The 19,271-nt window shown below is 41.4% G+C and overlaps 1 protein-coding gene across 2 annotated transcripts; it reads left to right on the top strand.

Annotated features, from left to right (window-relative positions):
* The first annotated feature begins 3,705 nt into the window (after window positions 1-3,705).
* LOC134806498 (rab proteins geranylgeranyltransferase component A 1) lies at window positions 3,706-17,809 on the top strand. Of its 2 annotated transcripts, XM_063779774.1 has the most exons (10): window positions 3,706-3,867; window positions 4,794-4,992; window positions 5,445-5,565; window positions 6,327-6,570; window positions 7,850-8,072; window positions 10,125-10,329; window positions 11,962-12,106; window positions 15,460-15,572; window positions 16,344-16,466; window positions 17,061-17,809. In XM_063779774.1, the coding sequence occupies exons 1-10, from the start codon at window positions 3,819-3,821 to the stop codon at window positions 17,196-17,198; spliced, it is 1,560 nt and encodes a 519-aa protein (XP_063635844.1). In that variant the 5' UTR covers window positions 3,706-3,818; the 3' UTR covers window positions 17,199-17,809. The 2 variants fall into 2 exon arrangements, with proteins under 2 accessions (XP_063635844.1, XP_063635845.1); XM_063779775.1 differs by lacking the exons at window positions 11,962-12,106; window positions 15,460-15,572; window positions 16,344-16,466; window positions 17,061-17,809 and adding an exon at window positions 11,262-11,604.
* Window positions 17,810-19,271: the final 1,462 nt, after the last annotated feature.

The raw sequence follows: 19,271 nt of genomic DNA, 5'->3' as shown, positions 1-19,271 counted from the left end.
CTTTACATTTCACGACTCTTCTCTTTTCGCACAGATGGCCTACCACCGTGAACACCGAAGTTCGCAAATTACGGGCATCTTTCTCTTTTACTCCTATAAAGGAGTAATTACAGTGACAGAGAAAGATGCTCGCAATTTGCGAACTTCGGTGTTTATGGTTTTCGGTGACGCCGAAATAATTTTTAGCTTGTAAGATTTTTACTATTGTACGTATGTTAGTTTGTAAGGTATGTATCTATGGGCCTTAGTCGCCTGATAATAAATGATATTTATTTTTTTAATTTAATTTATGCTCCAGTGACAAGCGTCCTAGTTAAAAACTATAACAAACGGGCGTAGCGGATCCACGCGACCCTGAGGCAGTGGCGGATTTGCTCTAAGGCCGAGTAGGCCCGGGCCTAGGGTGGCAGTCTATATGATGGGTGCTGAGAAAGGGGCGTCTAGTGCTTGCTACAGGGCCTGGGGCCTAGGACGGCAAATACTGTAAATCCCCCACTGCCCTGAGGGCCTACCCCAAACCACTTTCGACATTTTGTCTCTCTGTCGCACTTGTAAATTCGTACGTAAGTGTGACAGAGAGGCAACACGTCGAACTTGGTTCGCGGTAGACCCTCTGGTTCTGTCACCATATCTGTCTCTCTATCTCTCTCACTCATACCCGTGTTCTTGACAGACGTTACGGCGGACCACATTCCTGACGATCCACCATGTTCGTGGTCCAGTGCGCCTATTAGCAACAGCTTTTAGAACAACTAAATTAAGTGCCTAAGGTTGTGTGAAGCGTTTTACAGAAGAGAAAAAAAAACTATATCCATCCCTTTTCAGGCCATAATACTAGTACAGCGAAAATACAGTATGATTCTCTATAACTATGCACGAATAAGAAAAGATCCTGGCCAAACCATATATTCAATGTTATCCTAATATCCCACATACATATGACTTATGGTCACCCTAATTAGAAAGAGATGCAACGGCCCACCTTGACTTCTCATGTGGACACACTTTTTGGCTAATGTACTCTGTCCGGTTTACTCTCTAGGTCCGTGGTTAATTGTTATTTCCTTCTCGCTCAGTGTCAGCAGTCGCAGTGTTTTCCAAACTTTTCACGTCGTAAGCTTGGTAATTAATGTGTAACTGTGAATTAGTTTTCAAACGTTTGTCTTGTATAGATATAGTAGTATACCCTATAATGGACACGGAACCAGTAATGGGACAAAAAAACACAATTCCTCTAAAATAAGTATATAAAAGTAGTTTATAAACACTGGATATATTTTTATCATAAATAAGAGTCCTAGAGCTGATTATGTTTGAATTTTTATTAAATTCGGTTATTTTTTAAGAAATGTGCGGCAACCCAAAAGTTGTCGTGCCACTGAAAAAAAATATCACTAAAAATTCTTAACAACTTCGCTAAGAGAGGTGAGTTAATTTATTAAATTTTAATTAATTAATACTTGATGAAAACTAGAATGTGTTTTGTTAATTGCATTTACCATGAGATAAGGTATACAACACACTATGTTGTGACTCCACAGATGTAAAAAAATAGTGGTATTTGGCCCAATCCCATTATAGGAGCTGTAAAACTGCATACCTCCTATGATGGACAATTGACATAATGATGCTTGCCATGCCATAATTTCATGTTTTACACAATACACAAGTAAAATGTAGTTACGAAATATGTCAACCAGGAGGTATTCTCGGACTTAGGATAAATTAATATCGGTTTTCCAAACTTTTATTTAACTTGCCTTGTTAGTTAGTGTGGGTCAAATCTTGCTAGCTGAATTTGACCCACTTTTCGATTTCCGATTCAGTTGACATTTTGTGTAAGTACGTAATTAAGTATGCAAATCTGATGATAATGCAATATTATGATAACATGGACTTGATCTGATGATGGAGACAGGAGGTGGCCATGGGAACTTTATCGCAATAAACCCTAACTAATTGTGTTTGGGTATATTAGAATTGTCTCGATGAATCTAATACAATAATAATTGGCTGTGGAAAGAAAAATACATTCAGCGATAAAAGCTTATACCAAAAATTGATTTTTTTGCCATAACTTATTCCCCATTTCAATATTTTATACTGATAGAGCAATGTCCATTATAGGGGGCCCATTACTGGATCCACGTCCATTACCGGGGGCCCATTACTGGAGCTTTGATGTCCATGACTGGAGAAAAAAAGCATAGTTTTAATTTGTTAATTATGTGGAAACTCATTGCAGTATCTTTGATACAACACGCCTAAAACATGAAAGGCGGATAGGACTTTCATCTTTTAACACGCTAAGCGGAAGACCAATTACATGTACAAGGGAAATATCATAAATACTCCAAATTTCCTCTTAAATGTCCCATGACTGGTGCTGTTACTATAAATAAAGTTTAATTGAATACATTAGATTTGTTTTATTTTACTATGTTTCTACATGAAAAACTTAAAATTAATGCCGTTAAAATAATTTTCACCGTTGGTTAAAATTCTCCCACATTTTAAAGTTTGAGAACCTGTAAACAGCATGATGACGTAGGCCCGTGTCAGTTAGGTCATACGCGAATCTCGGAATAGAGTACCAGGCGGAGTATATTATTATACCATGAGATATTTTATTTATTTACTGTGGTCTCTTCGTCCTCTCCGGTGTTGTGAGAGAGATGTGAGAGAGTGTTTATTAGATTTTTGATGAATATTTCGTCAGGTGACGACCAAAACTCACTAATTACCGGTACAAGTTCATACCCATAGTTACCCATAGTGAACCGTATTGTAGCAATTTAAGGTTGATTTTTGTTTAATATTTTTTTAGCATTTGCCAGTCGCTTTTTAATGAAGGAAAACATCGTGAGGTAACCGGACTAATCCCAATAAGGCCTAGTTTCCCCTTTGGGTTGGAAGGTCAGATGGCAGGCGCTTTCGTAAAAACTAGTGCCTACGTCAAATCATGGGATTAGTTGTCAAGCGGACCCCAGGCTCCCATGACTCGTGGCAAAATACCAGGATAACGCGAGGAAGACGAAGATTTTTTTTAGTAATTAGTGAGTTTTGGTTATCACCTGACGATTTGCTTTACCTCAAATAGCCCGTTTGACGACTCCTTCCTGTGTTGACGTCACTTCCCCTGTATCAAATTTTACTTCAAATTAATTTATTATAAAATTTCGTTATTTTGGAAACTTATACCCATAAATAAAAGGTCATTGCTTATACCAGTATTACGTATATAATTATCAACCATTCAAACCTATATTACTATCAGTAATATAGGAATCAACTACTGGGTGGACTGTATGATGAGATGATGCAAATTGCAAACACGTAGGTATTGTATAATAATTATTCTAATGAATAAAATACAGCACAAAGATATAAGGTATTAGTATCGCGGTGACAGGCAGACTGACATGGAACAAGAATCAAAAAGTATATCGTTTTACAAATAATATGTATGCATGAAAGAGGTCGCGCACCAGCCAGTCGCCAACAAACGAAAATTAATTATTTATTGCTTTGCGGGTTTTTACCGATAATTTCCGTTTCCATTTATATTGATACGAAAACGCAGGCTTGCCATAAAAAAAAGCAACTCAATGTTTTAGGATGCGGCCAGCGTTTTAAACAGTAACTCGAATAATCTGGACTGCTTGTCATGTCATCTTTGATTTGCTGTCAAGAGTTCAAGACGATTAGTAGCTACTGTGGTACTAGAACGGGTCATTTTCTGAACAATTGTCTTTGTCGTTTGTTTTAAAGTGTTATTATTTAAATCCCTTTAGTGAAGTGAACAAACATTAGTAAAAATGGACGACGATTTACCCACCGACTTCCAGGTCATCGTCGTTGGAACTGGTATGCTCTATATTTTTTATAAAACGATACCGGGCGTGACGGCAGTAACAGCAGCCTACTTATCGATCTGAGTTTTTTCAGTGACATCGAAGTGTATTTTAACTTGTTTAATTGGCAACGTTTTATTTTGTTCAATAATTACTTTAATAATCATTTAGTAGCATTACGCAGACGTAGATCACTAATATTCGTCACACACATTTTAATTTAATATTGGCAGAGTTGGCTTAGTTCGACAGTCATTGTCTACGTATACCACTGCAACTACATCCAAATAAAATCAAAATGCACGTTTGATTTAAATGTTGTTTTTTAATGAAATTAAAATAAATATGCATAACTTTACTGGCTCAATAAAAATCGAGCTTGTTCTTGTAAGTGCATTTATATTTATTGCATTGGTACATTATCAATTCATCAATAAATTATAATAGTACTTATTCTAAGATTTTTTGTTCATTGTTGATGCTACTGCTCAACACAATAGCAATTTTCCAAGTTATGTTTGCTTTGTAATTATACCTAATGAGTAGGGTATGCAATCCGGATCCGAAATGTGTGAAATTATCCAGATCTGGATCCGGATCCGCAGATCTTCGCATACATTTCAGATCCGTCGTGCAAACCCTACCAATGAGTAAACATAAAGGAAAACTGTTTCTAGGACACAAACTATTCTTATTTTGAAGTTCTACATGGACCCAGCACTGAAATATCAGTTTTGTGTCAGTTTTATTTGGCTGCATAGTGGAATAAATACAAATTGTAACGGGATGGCGTCACATGGATATGTGAAACTATTTTTTAATACTTCTGATAAAGCTAAGAAGCCAATATTTTGTAATAATTTGATAACCTAACTTCAAATTCTATATTCACTGAATGTGCAAATGTTAGGCTTACATGTTCTTATTGTATTTACCAAGGTATGGTGGAGTCTATTGTAGCGGCAGCCTGCAGCAGAATAGGGAAGAATGTTCTTCACTTAGACTCTAGCGATCACTATGGTGGGCTCTGGGCATCCTACAATTTCGATGGGCTGCAGAAATTCATCAAAGAAGTCAATGCTGATCCTAAGCGTCAGCAACAGGTCTACAATGTATCTGAAAACTGGTATATTGAAAAGTAAGTTGGGTATACACCGTTGCAAGTTGGGAGATAGCCTGATAACAGCACATGATTCAATGTCACTGACTTACATTCAGTGTTTACTCATTTGTTGCTTCATTTAGTATTAGAAATGAAAAAAGTATACACATTACTAAACTAAGACTGGATCTATCATGTATAAAAATGGATATGGAAATAAAACTTATTTTTGAACTACTCTACAATTTAAAGAATATACACATTTTACTAAACTTTCTAGAAGCGTAAGTATTAATTGTTTATGATAAACTTGGTTGGTCAGAATTTTTTAAATTACAATTAGCTTTATACACTATGACGAACATATACTTAAATAATAATATGTAATTTTCATTAAAATTGAAAATTTTTATATTGTTAAATTATTAGCAAATTGAATCATATACCGTAGAATATAATTCAGTGCAAGGTTTTTATTATTTGCTAAGGGATGCGCCCCAAGAAGAAGAAAAGAAAGGGGAAGAATCAAAAGAGCCAGCCAAGAAAGTTTGGAGCCAAGCGAGCTTTGTGGCCGAGTACAGGAAGTTCAACATTGACATGACTCCCAAGGTATAATTGCCTTAAACTCTCTTACTTGTAAGTTATTTTTTGGCCGTAAATTTAAGTAGCTGGCTTTCTTATCTTTCAATCCGAAGGAATAAAAGTATTTTTCAAACTCGATGGTTACGCTGACAGGTGTAATTTCAATACAATTTTGCGAGATTTGGCGTTTTTAGGTTATAAATTATACACCAACACCTGTCACCCTACCCATCGAGCTTAACCTGTGGGCGCAGCACGGTTCCATTTTTATCGTCTATCACTATGCGCGTCCCTTTCGCACTTACATACTTGTTAGAACGTGACAGGCATGGTGACAAGGGATAAAAACGCGACCGTGCTAAGCCGCCTGGAGGTTTATTTAGTGTGTATCGCCAATTAGTTTAAATGTTAAATTGCTATAAAAGTATTTTTAGGTGGATCAGTCCTTAAAAAACTTTTTTTATCAAGCATTTTTTTTGGAAATAATTACTCTGAAAGTTTAAATGTGTCTCCCTTCTAATTTGTGAACCGTTTTTTTTTATTGGAACCAAGTGAAAACAACATTTTTATTACGGTATCAAATCAACTATTAATTGTATGACGATAACAATGCATTATTAGACCACAAGATGACCACATAGTATGTTTTGAGTAAGGCGGTCTTCACGTTGGATGCCGATCCGTACACCGCGACATCGCTATTTACGCGCATAGCGCTGTCTCGCACACACACCAGTGCGGCGTACGGATCCGCATCAGTCTGATAACCGCTTAGCACCAACCCGCAGCTGCTGTTCTCTCGCGGGCCGCTGGTGGAGCTGCTCATCTCGTCCAACATCGCGCGCTACGCGGAGTTCCGGTGCGTGACGCGCGTGCTCACGTGGCTGGACGGCAAGCTGGCGCCCGTGCCGTGCTCGCGCGCCGACGTGTTCGCCACCGAGGCCGTCGGCATCGTCGAGAAGCGGCAGCTCATGAAGATGCTCACCTCCATTGTTGGCTATAATGAGGAGGAGATGAACAACGAGTTTAAGGGTGAGTTTACCCTTTTCATCTAAGGGGCTATTCATAAATTACGTCATTTCAAATTAGGGGGGGGGGTCTGGACATCGGATGAGGGTAGCATGACGTAGGAGGAAACGGGGTAATTCGAAGCATGATTTTAGGGGGGGGGGAATCGACAAAAATCGATGACGTAATTTATGGACAGCCCCTAATGACCCTAATGTGGCGTATTTTTCTTCAACTTCAACTCTTTCTCCTACATGATCTTAAAGTTAAGAATCTGAAATAGAAATAGAAATATCGTTTATTTGCCAGAAATGTGGTATATAAATTAGGTGGTAACATTCAACTTGAATCTCTATTAGGTACTAAATAATTGTCTCTAGTTACTTATTTCTTTATTTATTTAAACTTTATTGCACAAAAGAAAACTTATCGTACAAAAGGCGGACTTAATGCCAAAAGCATTCTCTACCAGTCTTACCAACTTACTTACTTACCAATCTTAAGGCAAACTTATTTGTTTAGAAACATTTAAGAGGCCATATGTAGAAAATATTCTTGCTTTTGAATTGATTTAGTAGGTAATTAAAGAAATACGCTATAAGTCGTGAGACTTTTCAAAACTCGGAACAACAACGATGATAATGCCGTTTGTTAATTTAAAGTTTATATTTTATTTACGAAACTCTACTAAAGACATTTTTACGAAAAAATGTCTAAGTAAATTACGAAATACATATTTCTTTTAACTGCTGACAGGTACCTATGTGGTCTAATGCGATTGTAACGTTTTATGAGGTATGTAGCTGAAATGACCTTGAAGCGATTGCATTAGAGCAAGCATAATTCTGGGGTAGATTACTCACGCTGCGTAATTTTTTTGGCCTAGACATTCTAAACATTTCGTTCGACTTAGCTGACTATATTCAAGGATGTAGGTACATATATCTGTCTGTATTGTCTAAAAGGAGTTACGAAACCCACATACAAGGTGTAATAAAATTAGTAAGGATCCGTTTAACAAACGTTCGGTATCATGTTCTGATTAGGAAGAAGTAGAAAAAAAAGAAGAGGTAGAAGAATATTTTGACGCGAAAAATTTTTGGCCATCGTATGGAGGGTTGGCCGACTTGGACGACCTGCTGCATAGAATTGATCTTTTTAGGCGTCAAGTTAGTTGGCTAACGCCATTTTCTATTTATTGTAAAATCACTGCATAGTATCGTAGCGTCGTATTAAGCTTTAGAACATAAAATAATGTAAAGAAGTAAAATAGGGAACCAACTTTACACAAGACACCTTACAGACTGGAACGACAAGACGTTCAAAGAGTACCTGACCCACAAGGGTCTGACGCCGACCCTGATCCACTACGTGTTGTTCGCGATCGCGGGCGGCGACAACAACATGCCGTGCCTCGAGGGCGTGCGCGAGTGCAAGAAGTTCCTCATGAGCCTGGGGCGTTACGGGAACACGCCCTTCCTCTGGCCCATGTACGGCAGCGGCGAGCTGCCTCAGTGCTTTTGCAGGTATACATTGAGTTTGGTTATAGGGTGGTATTCCACCTGTCCAATTTCTTTGTCCAATGTCATTGCGTCTCATTCTCTCATTAAGCAAAATGTGAGATGCAATACACATTGGACAAAGATATTTTACAGATGGAATACCACCCTTAAGCTTGCCGCGGTTGGGCAATCTGCTAATGTTGATTGGTAATAATAGCAATACCTATTTTATTTTTAATTATTACTTAAAAAGCGTCGTAGCCGTATCTGGATTACACCATTGAATTGGCGTCATCTTGCATCAATCTTGAGGCTATTCGGTCCGCGAAAAGTGCCTAATTCTGCACCAACCGGGAATTCGGCCCGCTGTGGCCCTCAGGTCAAAAAGTTTAGAGACCCATCTCTAAGACACTAAATATTGTTAAAGCTACATTATACGAGTGTAAGTCAATGTCAATACCTATTTAGGATAAAAAAAGGCAATTAGAATACTCAACTCGCGAATTTCAAATACTGAATCATAAAAATTATGAGTAAGTCACGAAATTAAACATGTATACAATTGTAAATCTTATGCCTTCGAAGTAAGTAATGAAATGTTTAGATATTTATGGACGCAAATGTATCTGCGGTTCAATGACCCAAATGTGCACCAAGTCGCAAGAAATTGAGGCGACTTTCTAATATTGCATGCCGCGCGATGACGTCATAGCAAACATTTGGATGGACGATTTACTACTTGACTTTCAATGAGGATTTGAAGTCAAATTATGATATTGATACCTAATAGTGACTGATAAATACTAGTGGCTCTGTGAGCTGTAGACCTCGCGAGCAGAGCTTTAAATTACATGGTGCTAAGCTAAGAGCTTTAAATATAGTAAATTAAAAAAAACAATACGAAATTAAAGTGTAAAAAAATAAAAAAACCGGGCAAGTGCGAGTCGGACTCGCGCACGAAGGGTTCCGTACCATAATGCAAAAAAAAAACGAAAAAAGAAGCAAAAAAAAAAAAACGGTCACCCATCCAAGTACTGACCACTCCCGACGTTGCTTAACTTTGGTCAAAAATCACGTTTGTTGTATGGGAGCCCCATTTAAATCTTTATTTTATTCTGTTTTTAGTATTTGTTGTTATAGCGGCAACAGAAATACATCATCTGTGAAAATTTCAACTGTCTAGCACGGTTCGTGAGATACAGCCTGGTGACAGACGGACGGACAGCGAAGTCTTAGTAATAGGGTCCCGTTTTACCCTTTGGGTACGGAACCCTAAAAGGTTATATCCCAGCATACAAATACTGGAGATCGAACCCAGACTCTCTGTGCAAACAAAAAAAGCGAACGTTTACAAACTGAGCCAAATAGTTCTTAGATAAGCTGACGAAATTTAGCTACTCATTCTCAAGTTAAAATTAGTTAAAATTAAATATCTCAATACCTCCGAAACCAGCGAAATAAATTTTCTGAATTTTTGGCCATTTAATCTATAAACATATCTCAGAAAGAAAAAACTCTTATGATATCGATACCACTATTTGTTTAGGCGCGAGGTATCACGACTCCGCCATTTTTTAAAATTTCCAAAAACTGGCTTGACATCCATACATAAAAATTGACATAAAATTTTTATTTAATCATAGAATCTGGTCACAAAATTTCACGAGAATCGGTTGAGAATTGTGACCTGTAGAGGAGACCATCCGGATGGCAGCCGGACGGACATACGAAAGCAAAATGCCGGAGTCAAAACGTAGACCTTCGCTACGCTTCGGTCAATAAACCGAAAGCAGATTTTTTCGATCTCTGTTGCAAAATGGACAAAACTTTAAAGTTCTTTGTACAAATTTTAAGAATTCTAATATAGCATCCGATATCACACCATTTTCGGTATATCCGAACGGTAACTCAGTATTAACGGAATCAATGTCAAACCGGAAATTATAGAATATTTATAAAAATATATATAGAAGTTTATAATTATTGTATGTATGTTAGTCTGTAAGGTATTACGTATGTATGGGCCTTTGTTGACTGACAATATTTTTTAAATACCGGTTTTGAATTTGAACACAGATTGTGCGCTGTATTCGGCGGCGTTTACTGCCTGAACCGGCCCATTGACAAGGTGGAGTCGAAGACGGTAGACGAAGGCAAGACGCAAGTCACCATCGCCAGCAAGTCCAAGACGCTTAACTGTGACCATCTCGTTATCGGCATCAACGACTGTCCCAAGGAACTCCTCTCCGACGAACCGGGAGAGCGCTGCGACATCTCTAAGGTTTGTTTATCTACAAGCATGCCTTAATCACTGCTTCACGTCTCCATGGATTGTAATTAGCTGTAAGTAGGATGTGGCAACATTTAACAACATTTTCAATTTATATAAATTTACTTTGTACATACACTAACAAGCATACAGCACACACTACTTGACACTTATACAGTGAAAGATCTGTCTGAGAAATATAAGTAGATCGTACGTAGCTGACACACCCACAGGCCGAATACACCACTGCACTATTGGACAGAAAATAACGTATGAACTAGGGAAATAAACATCTTTCTATTCTATTATATTTAATCACTTGATCGACAAGGTGGAATTGAAGACAGTTGATGTGGGCAATATAGGTCACTACAGGGCCGTCTTAAACTACGCTGGGGCCCTTGGGCACATAAGAATTTGGGGCCCTTTTGGAAAGTAAAGAAAGCGAATTAAACTAACATTTTTCTACTATGATCTTCTATTTATTATGGGTAATCAAATAAATCGACACACCGAAGATCGATTCATATAATATACTGATGTTACTGTCTGTCCTTCGGGGCCCCCTGAGGATGGGGGCACCGTGTGTCCTTATGGTAAAGACGGTACTGGGTCACTATCACTAGTAAGTCTTACCAAGTTCGACTCTCACGGGAGTTTTATAGTTTAAATTCTAACACGCTCTGCTGCACCTCAGCATCCACGATTGCTCTCAATATCTTTTCAACGTGACCTTGTAGCCTTGTTACTTCCATTAATTCGTACATTACATTGTCACGACTTTTTATCAAAGGTTCAGTGGGTTCTATTGCAAGCCTTGATACTTTAAATAAACTAAAGAAATAAATAGTATCGGACATCATTACACAAATTGACTAAGGCCCTTAATACGACTTGCCCTTAGTAAGGCTTGTGACATTGAATAGTTATTTGTGTCCCCGTAGGGCGTGTTCATCACGAACGCGTCGATGCTGGCGAGCGACAAGGAGCCGCTGACGCTGCTGCGCTTCCCGCCGCTCGGCGACTCGGAGCACGCCGTCACCGTGCTCGAGGTGGGGCCCGCCACCGGCTCCTGCCCCAAGGGACTGTGTGAGTACCTACTCTATTGTGTTGTCGTAGGGCGTGTTCATCACGAACGCGTCGATGCTGGCGAGCGACAAGGAGCCGCTGACGCTGCTGCGCTTCCCGCCGCTCGGCGACTCGGAGCACGCCGTCACCGTGCTCGAGGTGGGGCCCGCCACCGGCTCCTGCCCCAAGGGACTGTGTGAGTACCTACTCTATTGTGTTGTCGTAGGGCGTGTTCATCACGAACGCGTCGATGCTGGCGAGCGACAAGGAGCCGCTGACGCTGCTGCGCTTCCCGCCGCTCGGCGACTCGGAGCACGCCGTCACCGTGCTCGAGGTGGGGCCCGCCACCGGCTCCTGCCCCAAGGGACTGTGTGAGTACCTACTCTATTGTGTTGTCGTAGGGCGTGTTCATCACGAACGCGTCGATGCTGGCGAGCGACAAGGAGCCGCTGACGCTGCTGCGCTTCCCGCCGTTCGGCGACTCGGAGCACGCCGTCACCGTGCTCGAGGTGGGGCCCGCCACCGGCTCCTGCCCCAAGGGACTGTGTGAGTTCCTACTCTATTGTGTTGTCGTAGGGCGTGTTCATCACGAACGCGTCGATGCTGGCGAGCGAGAAGGAGCTGCTGACGCTGCTGCGCTTCCCGCCGCTCGGCGACTCGGAGCACGCCGTCACCGCGCACGAGGTGGGGCCCGCCACCGGCTGCTGCCCCAAGGGACTGTGTGAGTACCTACTCTATCAAATATGCCCCTTTGGGGTCGTCCAGAAATCATGTGATCATATTTGGCCTATTTTTGAGCCCCCCCCCTCTCTCTGACAAGATCACGTGATAATTATGATGCGGGTACCCTTAGGCGCTAAGCTATCAAGGCCATGGCGCCGATGCGAGCTTTTATTATTAATGTTGTAAAGTTTGTGCGATAAATGTTTTTTATTGGGTAAATACGCATATAAAATAGAGCTGATTATTACATCTTATTAAATTTTTGATTAATATTGTTGTTTTTGGCTTTCCCGCTTTGAAAAAAAATTACAAGTGATATCTTCTCTGACCCCCCTCCCCCAATCGTGATCATTCGTGATATTTTTCTTACCCCCACCCCCCCTCTAAACGATCACATGATTTCTGGACGACCATCCCATCCATTAATTACGTCACACGTTTAGGGGGAGGGAGGGGTCAAGAAAATGTGACATGTTGTGACACGGGGGAGGGGGGAGTCACAAACATTATGATGTCACTTTAACTTCATCAGTAACCGAAAATTAATTTATATTTTTTTATTCGCTGTAAATAATGAGATTTTGGATGTAACTTTCGTTGTGTTATAAAATTACTAATATTTATATATCAAAAATATTTTTTATTAAAAAAATAATGCCGACTTAATATTGTCGATTTAATTGAAAACAAAATTGCCTAAAATGTGACGTCACACCAGGGGGGGAGGGGTTTGCAAAATGTGACCATGTGTGACAAGGAGGGGGGGAGGGGTAAAAAAACCTAGAAATTCGTGTGACGTAATTAATGGATGATCCCTTTACACCACATTTTATTTAAAGTTGTACCATACTTTTTAAATTAATCATCATCATCCTGGCGTCAATCCCGGCTGTGCCCCCGCGCGGGGCGCGAGGACCCGGGGTCCGCCTTCCGACTCCTTCGTGACCACTTTGCCCGATCTTCGGCATCCCTGGTAGTGAGTCCGTTGGCACGCATGTCCTCCTTGACGACATCAAGCCATCGCTTCTTGGGCCGGCCTCTTCTTCCCGTACCGGGAGGAGGCGGCATGGCCAGGCATTTGTTACCCACGTAACTTGCCGGTCTGCGCGAGACGTGGCCATACCAACGAAGGCGACACTCTTGCAGTTTGTCTGCAATGTCACGGACGCCAAGACTACCCCGAATGTGGGCGTTTCGGACGCGATCCTTGCGTGAAACTCCGCACATCCACCGTAGCATCTTCATTTCCGTGACACGCAGTTCCTGCTTGTGCCGCTCTAGTAAAGGCCAAGTCTCGCTGCCGTACAGAAGGGCAGGTCTAATGATGGTCTTATAGACCTGTCCCTTCAACTTAATCGGCATTTTGGGGTCACAAATAACCCCAGTCATCTCCCGCCATTTGACCCAAGCAGCGGAAATTCGGGCTTTGACGTCGCTGTCGATGTCCCCGGTAGTGCTAAGTACAGATCCTAGGTACTTAACTTGATCCGTGCGCTCGACCATGTCCACGCCTATGCGGACGGGTAGAGGATCTGTACTATTGCAGGCCATGTACTCTGTCTTCGCCACATTTAGTTTAAGACCGCCGTTCTCCAGCGACCCCCTCCATCTGTTCACACGCTGGACAAGTCGGCCCTTATCAGAGTCTGTCAGCGCGATATCATCAGCATACATGAATAGCCACGGTGGCTGCTCATGGTAGTCTCGGATGCTGGCTGACAGGGCGTCTAATATCACGCTAAACAGAAACGGGCTGAGCACAGAGCCCTGATGTACTCCAACAGTGACTGAGAAGGGGTTGGTGTCACCAACAGCGGTCCTGACTATTGAATCAGAATCGTGGTACATGTCCCGGATAGTGTCAATATAGGCCTCAGGTACAGCCCTGGACCGCAGCGCCCACCAGATCATCTCACGAGGGACACAGTCAAAGGCCTTTTCCATGTCCAGAAACAGGAAATGTAGAGGCGTGTTCTTTGCTCTGTATCCCTCCATGAGGGTCCTCAGGGCAAATACAGGGTCCATCGTTCCGCACCCTGGCCGAAACCCATATTGACACCCCGAGACTGTACACTCCTGTCGGAGCCGAGCATCGATTATGCGCTCAAAGAGCTTCATGGTGTGAGACATAACCTTTATACCGCGATACTTGTTACACTCCCGCACCGAGCCCTTACCTTTGAATACTGGAGTAATGATACTCAGCCTCCACTGGTTGGGTATCTTCCCGGTGAGGAGTATGCGGTTATAAATATCAGTGAGTATGCTCACACCCTGAGAGCCCATCGACTTCCACGCCTCTATAGCGATTCCGTCGGCTCCGAATCACTTACATTTCTACTCAGAATCACTATCTTTTTTAAATAAATAAACCTATTTGGGGATAACCTTAATTAATAATTACACAGATTGACCTAAACTAAGCAATAATTGTATTGTACTATGGGTACTAATAAGAATGTCTGCAAGCCATGATCTACGAGAACATTTAAATATTGATAGTAATAAAGTCAGATACCTACAGTCCCCACCAGACATGTCGGAGCGGCAAAGGTGTTCACAAATATCTGAACAAAGCATCTATTATCAAGAATTCAAGACGTTAAAATGCATGCGCATATATTTTTGAGCGCCTTAGCCGCTTCTATGTATCTGATGGTGACTGTACAGTTACAACAGATTTACTAAGTCAAATGTCAAATGTTTAAATCGGTATTCAGTGCAGACTTGTACCTATTAAGGACTCCGAACTGCGCGCGGGTACTCGCTATTAGCCACTTTTTACGACGTTTTTTGCTAGCTGTCGATGTTATTTACGCGCCCTGTTTTTACTCCACGCATGACTCACCGACATTGTCCAGTTAAATAGGTAAATTGTAGGTACGCCCGGGCGCCACGAGGTTTTTATTGCCTTCAACGGTAATTTCGTATTCCTCTTTCGAATGATACACGGTCCTTTTTACAAGCTTTTATGTAATTTGCCTTGTTAGTATTAGTACCTTATGTACCTATCTATGTTAGTGTAGATCAAAACTTGGAAGCTAAATTTGACTTTCCGATTTCCGATTGAGCTGAAATTTCGCATACATATGTAATTCGGATGACAATGTAATATTATGATGAACTGAAGCTGATTTGATGATGGACACAGGAGGTGGCCATGGGAACTCTGTGATAAAACAACGCAAACTAATTGTGTTTGGAGTTGTTAGAATTGCCTCAAAAAAAAAAAAAGAGAAAGAGAAACACATATTAACTACTTATACTCGAACAATGTTCATGAATCAGCCCACGAGGCTTACATTAAATTTCCGTGTTTATAATCGTGTTTATTTTCTCTTCTCATTCCAGTCGTGGTGTACTTCATCACGAACAAGGTGAAGGACGCGGAGAGCGACCTCATGCCGTACGCCGAAAAGATCTTCCACATGGGCGCCGGCGAGTCCCCCGACGACAGACCTAAGGTAACACCTACGGAACAGGCAAGCCAACATGACAGTCGTTTATCGACAAAATGTATCGGCATAACAGAAGGCACCTACGTTCGACGTGTTGCCTCTGTGTCGCCCTTGTAAATTCATACGTAAGTGTGACAGGGAGGCAACACGTCGAACATGGTTCGCGGCAGGCCCACAGATGCGACGAAAATACATCATTTCCATACCGTAAACTCAGGTACCTAACTATAGTCCTATAATACAACCCAGTAATATGGCCCAGTTTTTAACGTTGTTTATTAACGAGCCTTTTTGATTTGTACCATCGACCACATTGTTAACTGTACATCGGTGGACCTTATGCCTTTTGTAATAAGGTCCACCGATGTACAGTTAGGAGTGTTGCTGTTTGTACTCGTTACATTTATTCGGTTGCTACGGTTTCTCGGTACATTATCTAAATTTTCTATAAACGTTTCCTGGTTGCGTGAGTGCAGACAAGTCGAGTTTTGGGGAGAACCAGTGTAATGAGATCTGAAAATGACTCGTGCTAGCCTTAAGAAAAAAAATGAAACACGGCGAGTAGCTATGGACAAATATTTTGTCTTAGAAAAAAAACTCGCCGGCAAAAACTAACAATTCAATAACAATGATATCCGCGCTCCCGGGCACACATGGCCGTCCGCTCATGCTCGCTTAGAAGGATCTAAACTCACAGCACCTTAACGTTTCCATTCGTATAAATTATTCCGTCCCTTGATAGCTTTAAGGGTGTATATGGTGTTGTAACGTTTCCAGTGCCTGTGGTCGCTGCTGTACAACGTGGCGGACACCAGCGCGGGCGCGGCGAGCGGCGCGGCCGGCGTGCACGTGTGCGCCGGGCCCGACGCCGGCCTGGACTTCGACCGCGCCGTGCACCAGGTCAGTGCCTATTACTTCGTTTGTGGCCCCTGTATATCGTCATCTGATTTTATCTACCGACGAAAAAATCGAGTTGGATTTCTCTCTTGAGTGAAATGATCCCGTTACGGCCTGGCCGCGCCATTGCGCGCCTAGCTAGGGCGACAACCATAGGTTGGAGCGAGACATAGCGATCGGAGCTTTCATTCCCACCTATGGTTTTCGTGGACGATGAAATGAACCTCTCGTAAACTTTAAAATTAGGAACTGATTTCTCATTAACTGTCACGGTCGCTCGAAAGAGACGCATGTCGATAACGTTTGCATATTACCCGAGGGTCACGGGACGCACCGAGCGTGCACGCATGACGCTGTCGCCGACCGCCATACATCGGTTATAAGGTAGACGTCCACAGGGCCGCACCGCAAGTAACGAATTTTAGTATTCTTTGCATAGAAAGTCACACACGAGCGACCTTTTATCCGATGCGTGCGATGCGGCCCTGTGGACGTCTACCTTTAGCAGATGTATGTATAACAGTCGGCGTCTGCACGTGCTGGCTCGGAGCGTCAGTTTCGTGGTGGTCGGCTAAAGGTAGACCCCCCCTCCCGCAGGCGGAGCAGATCTTCAAGCAGATCTGCCCGGGCGCGGAGTTCCTGCCGCGCGCGCCGGACCCGGAGGAGATCGTGTTCGAGGACGGCGCCGCGCCCGGGCCCGAGTTCGAGCGCGGCATAGTGGACGACAAGCAGTAGCCGGCCCATAGAGGTGGAGGCCCGCTTCCGGTTGTGCCGTTCTCCACGACGTTCTCCGTTTTGTTATCGAACAGCTGTCGCTCGAGAATCCCCCGTTGTTCTTATATGTCTCGTAGAAAACGGGGAACGTTCTCGAGAACGGCCCGACTCTATTAGTCCCGCTGGCGTGTTTGTGTCGCCCGCATGCGGCGGTCCGTGAGATTTACATATTAGTTATTACCCTCTGATTTTTCAGTTCCCGATCTTCGTGTTAGACAGAATCTCGATTTGTGGAATGTTAGATCTCGCCGGATTTCTATTTCGTAGAAAACTTGTGCATTATTTTATAAAACAAACCTCAGATCTACTGTAGGTACATAAACGTTTATAAAAAAATATGAATAATTTAGACAAGTTATCTACGAAATGCTAATTCTGCGACGTGAAATAAAACATACTGGAGAAATGGGACATTATTTTTACCCAATTCTAATTATCATTCTGAATCGAAAAACTTTCCGACATCGCACTAAAGTGCTCTAAACTGGTTACAGTCCCCACAGTAACACGTCTTGTAGCATTCTTTTTTATTTACCATATTTTGGAATAAATTATTGATGTTATTTTAGCATTAGAAAGAACTTGCAAGAAGGTAAGCGATCTTGACATGTCTTTTAATTGATAAACGCTTTTTAAAAATCAACAACTATTACTTATTAAAGCAGAGGAATATAAATGATCGTATTAGATTCATAATTGTTACATATTTGCCGTAACTTATTTTTAAAATATGTTTTTCAATTAAAAGACACATCAAGATTGTTTACCTTATTTCTAATGCTAAAAAAACGAACTATAGGACTAACACATGTTAGATTTCTTAGTTAAAATGATAAAATGATCTCTATTACTAATGTTTTTAGTTCATTAGACCAGTGGACTGACTGAGTGGACATGCTTATTGTTAAAATAAAATTTTAAAATGAGGCTAAATCAACTTATTATTTTTATCTTACAAGTTATAAACTATTGTAATAATAATTATTACGTTTACTTCCTCGGAGGGCATGCCTATTGATATCAGTTTGGCTGTTCTATTATATTGTTTTATGTTAATTTTATACGAAGTTGACTTTGGGAATTAACGCTCGACGAACAGCTCTCACAAGCCAGATATTTTAAAATATCAACAAATCGACTATAAAATTGTATTCGACTCGATTATATCTCGTATACTTAAGTTATTGGTTGTGTTCTAAGAAATATTCATATCAAATGTTAATTGTTAACGACATAAACACAACAGCGGGCGCGCACGTTTGAGCGTAACCCAGTTCGGTTCCAATTTTAGTATTTTTAATACATTGATACGCTCAAGGGTGCTGACTATAATTTAGGTATAAATAATCTCGGTAAGATTTTGAGGCTTTCAACGCTTTTATTGATGCATTCCGACTGGTGCGTTAGGTCGACGGCGACGCGCAAGGCACTCTGGGTTGAACAACATTTTAAGCCAGAAAAATAGCTTGAATTAGGTACTTATTTTGACAATGACTTACACGCAAAGCACCTGCTTTGTTTTTGTCAACATTTTCACAAACATTCGTGTTGCATCTCTTTCTTCAATACTATAGAATAGAAAAACAAAAGAGATGTAGAGTCGTATTACGGCAACACGAACATTTGGCACAATAGTGAGTTGCGCGTCGCGTTGAGACTTGATAGAATGATTGTAGACTGATTTACCAAGTTTGCTGCGACAAAAAAAATGAGATAAAATTTGGTTGCGACGCTTTATAGGTTATCGGCTTTTTATCGCATTAGGAAAATGTTAAGACTCCTCTAGACCTATTGCGTCAATGAAACACCGATTCGATACAATGTGAAGAAGAGGATTGTCAGTGTGATGTACGCCCGAGGGGCTCCACGACTCGCTGCCTCTATTGAGCGGTAGGTTTGGCGGAGGCATTGATTTATGTTTACAGGTGACTTGGTAAATGAAACATAGTATTTAAAGTGGCGACGCAGGGTTAAGCGGGAAGCTGGCTAGGTTATCTTGATACGAAATAGCAAGATGAACATGTAGCAACTAAA

This window comes from Cydia splendana, chromosome 3 (genome assembly GCF_910591565.1).
Source record: "Cydia splendana chromosome 3, ilCydSple1.2, whole genome shotgun sequence".
Classification (NCBI taxonomy): Eukaryota; Metazoa; Arthropoda; class Insecta; order Lepidoptera; family Tortricidae; genus Cydia; species Cydia splendana.
Note: the sequence above shows the minus strand (reverse complement) of the source record. Positions and strands in the feature narration are given on the sequence as shown.